The sequence below is a fragment of the Mauremys mutica genome, chromosome 1, assembly GCF_020497125.1.
Source record: "Mauremys mutica isolate MM-2020 ecotype Southern chromosome 1, ASM2049712v1, whole genome shotgun sequence".
NCBI lineage: Eukaryota > Metazoa > Chordata > Testudines > Geoemydidae > Mauremys > Mauremys mutica.
Genome location: NC_059072.1, coordinates 42,167,732 through 42,175,629, shown reverse-complemented (window position 1 = coordinate 42,175,629; position 7,898 = coordinate 42,167,732). Strand labels below are relative to the sequence as shown.

Here is a 7,898-nt window from a genome sequence, read left to right as displayed (position 1 = left end):
ATTTCATGAATTTCAAATCACTGGAATTAAAGACAAACGTCCAAGTTACAGCAGCTTTTTTGAAACATCATCTTATATATGTATATGGAGAAGATAAACCAGGCCTGCACAATTCGTAAAGCGGCGAGGGCCACATTACTCCAAAGAAAACAGCTGAGGGCCGAAACCTCCCGGCCCCGCAGAAACAACCTGCCCCAGGGCCGCCCAGCCCTGCAGAAACAAACCCTCCTTCCCCAGCGCCGCCCCACCAAAACAGCTGTGGGCCAAAAAGGAAGGTTGGGGGTGGGGAGGTGATACTTTATTTTAAATCAACCAGGGGCTCCCAGCTGAAGAGGTGGCTGGGAGCCCTCAGGGTCAAATTAAAGGGCTCGGGGCTCCGGCGGCTGGGGGAACCCGGCAGGGCCGGCTCTAGGTTTTTTGCTGCCCCAAGCAAAAAAAAATTTGGCTGTCCCCCGTTCCAGCCCTGGGCTCCCCCCTGTAACCTCCTGCTGCCCCAATCCTGGGCTCTCCCCCCACTGACCCACACCCCCTGCCGCCCCAGCGCTGGGCTTCCCCCTTTCCTCCCCACCAGTGCCCTCCCCCCACCCTGCTGCTGGCCCAGCCCTGGGCTCCCCCCCACCAGTGCCTACCCCCCCCCACACACACCTCCTGCCTCCCCAGCCCTGGGTCACTGGTAACACTCCCAGGGTGGGTCATTCAGCAGGAATTTGGGATGTGCACAAAACACAGACAGGATTGGTTCCCATATGCTTACAGAGCTGTAGTAAAGTGGAACAATTTTCAGCTTGTGTGATTGGAGGATATCTGGATGCATATTATAAGACTGTCCTCCATAAATGAGGAAAGTTGAGGTGCCTTTATTATTCTTTTGTTCCACTCTTTCTTTCTATGGGGAATTTGCCAATGCAATAATCAGTGTCTTCCTTTTAAACAAACAAAAAGGCAATGGCTGTTGAAAATAGCAATTCCAGTGCTAATAAGCATTTCTTGCTCAATTTTATCCTGCTTTTTCTACAGCAAGTTACAGTGGATCAGTATATTTGATTTGGGAGAAATGAAGTAACAGCTGCCCAAACTGAGCTTGAGCACTCCTGAATTTTGAGGTGTTCAAATCTGGAAGGCAGGTGCTGTGGGGAGGGGGGCCTGTGGGCTCCACGGGGGAGCATGGCAGCAATGTGTCTGGAGCTGCAGGGAACCAGACACGCTGGTCTGAGTGGCACGGTAAGCAGGCTGGGGGTTGGAGAAGGGGTAGGGGGTTCCAGGGGGCAGTCAAGGGACAGGCAGCAGTAGGGGGACAGGCAGCAGTAGGATAGGCATGGGAGTCCCAGGGGTTTATCAGGGAACAGGTAGGGGGTGGGGTCCTGGGGGAAAGTTGGGGGGGGTATCAGGAGGAGGCAGTTGGGGACAAGGAGAAGGGAGGCTTAGATAGGGGCTGGGGTTCCAAGGGGCAGTTGGGGCAGGGGTCTTGGGAGGGGGCAATCGGGGGACAAGGAGCAGCGGCATTTAGATAGGGGGTGGGGTCCTGGGGGGCAGTTAGGGGCAGGAGTCCCGGGAGAGGGGTATCGGGGACAAGGACCAGCGGTGTTAGATAGGGGGTGGGAGTCCTGGGGGGCAGTTGGGACAGTGGTCTGGGGAGGGGGCAAACAGCGGCTGCGTGCCGGGATTCAAATGGCTCTGGGCTGCCCACAGCCGCGGGGAGCCCTGAGCCCTTTAAATCCCAGCCGTGGCTAGGAATCTCTGCGGGCAGCCCAGAGCCCTTTGACTCCCCGCGGCTGGGATTTAAAAGGCTCTGGGCTCCCCTCTGGCCCTCTGGGTGACTCCCGGCCCCGGCTGAGATTTAAAGGGCTTTGCACTTCCCACGACTGCGGGCAACCCAGAGCCTTTTGATTCCCGGCCGTGGCTGGGATTTAAAGGGCTCTGGGCTCCCTGCGGCTGCTGGCAGCCCAGAGCTCTCTGACTCCCGGCCGCGGCTGGGATTTAAATGGCTCAGGGCTCCCCGCGGCTGTGGGCAACCCAGAGCCTTTTGATTCCCGGCCACAGCTGGGATTTAAAAGGTTCTACACTAGCCACCACTGCGGGCAGCCCAGAGCCCTCTGACTCCTGACCGTGGCTGAGATTTAAAGGGCTCTGGACTCCCTGCGGCTGCGGGCAGCCCAGAGCCCTTTGCTTCCCGGCCGCGGCCAGGATTCAAAGGGCTCTGGGGTGCCCGCAGAGCGCCGTGTGCGGGGGATTTAGAATCCCCTCACAGGCTGCAGTGAGGCTCCGCGGGCCGGCCGTATGTTGTGCAGGCCTGAGATAAACTATAGCCATGTCAGAAACTAACAGTGTCCAATAAAGTGAAGCAGTTATGGTGTCAAGGAAATGCTTTCCTCCCTCTGGTCCACCCAGAACACTGCAGCACTCTTTCAAACACCCTTAAATCCCTCTTTTCTGCTGTACACAATTCAGCTTTTCCTCTACACATCTAAGGGTATGTCTTATAAATTAAGTCGATTTAATAGAAGTCGATTTTTAAGAAATCGATTTGATACAGTTGATTGTGTGTGTCCCCACTAAGCGCATTAAGTCAGCGGTGTGTGTCCACAGTACCGGGGCTAGCGTTGACTTTCGGAGCGTTGCACTGTGGTAGCTATCCCACAGTTCCCACAGTCTCCGCCGCCCATTGGAATTCTGGGTTGAGCTCCCAATGCCTGATGGGGCAAAAACATTGTTGCAGGTTGTTCTGGGTACATGTCATCAGGCCCCCCCTCCCTCCCTCCGTGAAAGCAATGGCAAAAAATTATTTCTCACCTTTTTTCCTGGGTTACCCGTGCAGACGACATACCATGTCAAGCATGGAGCCCACTCAGTTCACTGTCACCATATGTCTTCTGGGTGCTGCTGGCAGACGCAGTACTGCAGTGCTACACAGCAGCATCCCCTTGCCTTGCTTTGTGGAGAGCAGATGGTACGACTGCTAACCATCGTCATCGTCTCATGGATGCTCCTAGCCAACCTTGGTTAGGTTGGTCGGGGGTGCCTGGGCAGACGTGGGTGCTCCTGGCCGGCCTCGGTTAGGTTGGTCGGGGGTGCCTGGGCAGACATGGGTGCTCCTGGCCGGCCTCGGTGAGGTTGGTTGGGGGTGCCTGGACAAAAATGGGAATGACTCCAGGTCATTCTCTTCTTTAAGTTTCGTCTAATGGAGATTCAGTCCTACCTGGAATATCACGCCGGCTGGAGGCTTCTGCCTCAGGCTGCTCTCCCAGTCAGCAGCATTGCGCGGTCGCACCTACCCCAGGCTACCCCTTGCTCCCATGGCTCTTGAAGTCTGGACAGTAGTAAGGAGCAGTTTAACTATAGGCTGAGCAAGTGCTCAATGGTTGTAGAATGTGCCTTTGGATGTTTAAAAGCTCACTTGCACAGTTTATTGACTCAATTAGACCTCAGTGAAACCAATATTCCCATTGTTATTACTGTTTGCTGTCTGCTCCACAATATCTGAGAGAGTAAAGGGGAGACGTTTATGGAGGGGCGAGGGGTTGAGGCAAATTGCCTGGCCGCTGATTACGCGCAGCCAGACACCAGGGCGGTTAGAAGAGCACAGCAGGGCGCGCTGTGCATCAGAGAAGCTTTTTCCTGTTTGTTTCTCCTTGATGAAAACCCACCCCCTTGGTTCACTCTACTTCCCTGTAAGCCAACCACCCTCTCCTTCCCCCTTTGATGTCTGCTTGCAGAGGCAATAAAGTCATTGTTGTTTCAAATTCATGCATTCTTTATTAATCCGTCACACAAATGGGGGGATAACTGCCAAGGTAGCCTGAGAGGGGTGGGAGAGGAGGGAAGCACAGGAGTGGGGTAGTTGTAGGGGCACCCCCTAGAATGGCATGCTGCTCATAGAAGCAACATGTCTGGGGCTCTGACCCGGAGTGGCCGTTTGCCTCTCTGATTCTTTGGTAGGCTTGCCTGGGCTCCTTAAGTTTAACGCAGCACTGCTGCGGGTCCCTGTTATAACCTCTGTCCTTCATGCCCTTGGAGATTTTTTCAAATATTCCGGCATTTCGTCTTTTGGAACGGTGTTCGGTTAGCACGGATTCGTCTCCCCATACAGCGATCAGATCCAGTACCTCCTGTTTGGTCCATGCAGGAGTTCTTTTGTGATTCTGGGACTTCATGGTCACCTGTGTTGATGAGCTCTGCATGGTCACCTGTGCTGATCAGGTCGCCACACTGGCTAAACAGGAAACTTGCTAACGCTTGAAGACGAAGCTCTTTATGGCCTCAAAACATGTGTTTTATAAACTGGTTGGCACAATAAATGTTATTCTTGCCAAATTTTAGCCAAAGTAGAAATGGCAACCTATGTGGAAGAGGTAACAACAAAAATGAATCCATGAACATTTAAAGCAGATTCCAAAATATGCTTCACAGACAGTGAGAAGTAAACATATGGAAAACATCCTGAATTTATGATGGAAGAGTGGTCTCAAATTAGCTGTTTTATTTTGATCTGAGCATTAAGAGAGCATCAGAGAACTGATGATCCCTTATAAGCAAGCAATTCATTTTAAAATGGTGAAGCACTGAATATTATTGGGGATGGGGGGCAGAAGGAGTGGAGAGAAAGTGGGGGATGTTAAATGAATTTTTCATGAGAAATCATCAGATTCACCATTAAAAGTATTCTCATTTTTCCAACATTAATTATATCAAATGTAAACTTAAAATTTTTAAACGTCTGTAATAAATTAATTCTATGGATAGCTATTATAACACCGATGGATCTCAGCAATCTCATTCACTCAATTCAGAAAGGCAGTTTTGATTTATTTTTAAAATGTGTTTCAGAAACTAGAGAAAAGTGACCAAGGGACTGAAAATGGGAGATGAAATTTCTTGCTTCTATGCAGATGATGATATCTGGTCCAGGTCAGTAGTGACTGAAAGTAATTATTGTAACAGGTGTGACCTACAGTAAGTTGGAGTCAGTTTGTGCTCTCAATTCAGATCAGAGTGGAAACTGCCTGCATCACAGAAGCTACTATCCCAACTGGCTTCTAAGTTGGCAGTCTCCACATAACCATTAAGAAATAAAACAGTCATGGAGATGAAACACAGCTCAATCACTCCCACAGAAGGATCCTTCAGGTCAACACTGAGACAAGTTTTGTGAACCATGGTCTTCAGTTCTGAGAAATTCAACATCTTCCACGAGCACTGAAAATCTCAAAGAAAATACATCTGGTAAGACATTTAGCTATTTTAGTTCCAATTCAACAAACTTATGTAAGGCTAGGTCTACACGGGGGGTGGGGTCGACCTAAGATACGCAACTTCAGCTACACAAATGGCGTAACTGAAGTCGGTGTATCTTAGGTCGATTCACTTGGCGGTGAGGATGGCGGCGAGTCGACCACTGCTGCTCCCCCATCAACTCTGCTTCCGCCTCTCACCACGGTGGAGTTCCGGAGTCGATGGCAGAGCGATCGGGGATCGATTTTGTCGTGTCTACTCTAGATGCGATAAATCTATCCCTGATAGATCGATCACTACCCACGGATCCGGCAGGTAGTGTAGATGTACCCTAAGAATGTGCTCTGCTGGATGAAGGCCATTGACAGCAGAGAGGTTTTGTGAATAGATAGCCAAAAGTTAAGTGTGAGCAAAGAGCTCATTATTTTAAATTAGCTAAATACTTACAATATTCAATAGCCAGACAACTTCATGTGCCATATGTACAATCATAAAATGACTTGAAAATGTTCTGCCAAGAATCTCAAACATTAGAGATGGTGAAAACAAATTTACACTGAAGTGTGAGCCTTATATATTCTGATCTATTACTTTTCAAAAGGTTTTCTTTAAAATAGATTTTATTAATACCTGCAATGATGTACAGGAACATGACTTTTTATTTACATTAAAAACATTTACAATTTAACATATACTTTCTACTAATGATTGGCAGTGCAAAATATGGTTTGTGATGTCATGTAACACAACCAGAAATACAGGCTCTATAGTTTTTGTGATTAAACTACCCATTAAATAGCAAACAAACCCTTATATATTTCTTATGGATGAGTGCTTCAGGAGTTAAATTCCACTGAAATTATTTGGACACCCACATAGGTGTTCAAGTCTTAAAAATAATTCACTTATCAGTATCTCTCATCGGGCCAGGGGTAAGTAAGCAGCTGCTTTCAGAACTAATGCCAGTGTTGTTCCTTGCTTGACAAGCTGATGGTCCTATTCAATCAGGCTGACAGTTTCTCCTCTCCTTGAAAGTGAATCATTGGCTTGAAATGTTAACGCACCTTCTACCCACATGATAATTGATAAACTTCTAGGGTCATGGCTCATTGTTTCTATGGCGCAGAGTGATTTTTAAAGTACCCCACAAAAATCTATTGACATTTGGATGAAACTGTAGGTGGATATAAGAGCTTATTCTACTAATCATCTCTTAGAACACTGTAAAATCATTTGTATTTAGTATCAAAGTACCAGTCAATTATGAGCACTATTTTAAATATCTCCATGCTCCCTTTAAAAAAATCCTCTGCGCAAGTGTTATGTTATTTTTTTTCCTTGATGACAAGAAGCATATTCCCCTAACAAGAATTTTTACATTACAATTATTCTCTAGAAAATGATTCTGAATTTGGGGCAAATACTTTAGAATGCAAGGTAAAAGTAGGCAATTTCTTTCCACTGTGGTAGCCAACTAGTCACTTGTTGGCCTGAAAATGCTATCTCTAAATTTAGCCATCCAATCTAATTATACAAAAGAGAAAAGCAATCAAGACAGTATAACCGGACACTAAATTTAGCCAAACTATGGGCAAGAACCTCTGCAAATACACACACAATTTAAAGGAGCAGCAATGTCCGATATGGCCCCAAATATGTCTGACTTTACCATCCTTATAATCTAATAAATATTAGTATTCATTTTAATATTTTAAATATCCCTGCTTTTATGGCTTGACTTTATGATTCTTAAGCAGATGAGTAATTCTAATTCATGCAAATAGCTCCACTGAGGTCAATAACACTACTTGCACACATAAGGACTGCAGGAAGAGCTCACTACATATCAAAGAGAAATTAAAGTAAGGAAAAAAAACATGTTTTTTTAGAACCCTAAAATAGATTTGTACAGAATAAAGTGAGGGAATACAAGTTAATGAAGAGCCCTGTTTTCACAGCTGTTCTCAAATCACTTACTCTTTTGTATTAAAATCGATAAAGGAACAAAGCATAATCATGTTGACTGTTCTTCATACATTACAAAACATGTTTACATTTTACAATGTCCCTTTAAATTTGACTCTGTAGTTCATAACAGAATTTAGTAACATTAATGATAATTTTCAATTGTGTAATAGCTTGGAATGTTTGGCTATTAAACCACTTTTAACAGTCTCAACCACGAAGTGACCAATCCCATGAAGTGCTGAGCACCTCAACTACCACTTGACTCACTGGGTTGGGCCCAGAGCAAGTAATAAATACCTCTTAGCATATGTCCAATTCATTTTAGTTCAGGAACAGAAGAGCTAAAACCTTCATACACAAGTGAGATGCAGAAAAAGGCATTTGTTTTCCTGATTAATATTTCTTAACACAGAACGTGACATACTAAATGTTATACAAAACCTTGTATGGTGTTTATAGCTACAAAACTTTTTTGTAATTGATAATGTTGATAAATTGCATGTCTCGTAAATTGCAATACATATCACTAGATAACGTCTTCAGCAACCATAGTGTCAAAAATTTGATAGCAAACTTGCTGTTCCATTCCATCTTTGACATTATAAGACCTGATGAAGCATTCCAACCATGGCAAGTCATCTACAAACCAAAAACAAAATTACACATTTTGATAGTATTTCCAGCTTTTATAAGAAAAGTGG

General features: G+C 46.0%; 1 protein-coding gene across 5 annotated transcripts in view; it reads right to left on the bottom strand.

The window, feature by feature from the left end:
- Positions 1–4,079: 4,079 nt before the first annotated feature.
- POT1 (protection of telomeres 1) overlaps positions 4,080–7,898 on the bottom strand; it is a 188,068-nt gene continuing 184,249 nt past the window's right edge. For all 5 annotated transcript variants that reach the window (XM_045031745.1, XM_045031744.1, XM_045031753.1 and 2 more), the window contains one exon: positions 4,080–7,836. In XM_045031745.1, coding sequence (XP_044887680.1) covers positions 7,724–7,836 — 113 coding nt within the window. In that variant the 3' untranslated portion in view covers positions 4,080–7,723. The remainder of the gene's footprint in view (positions 7,837–7,898) is intronic.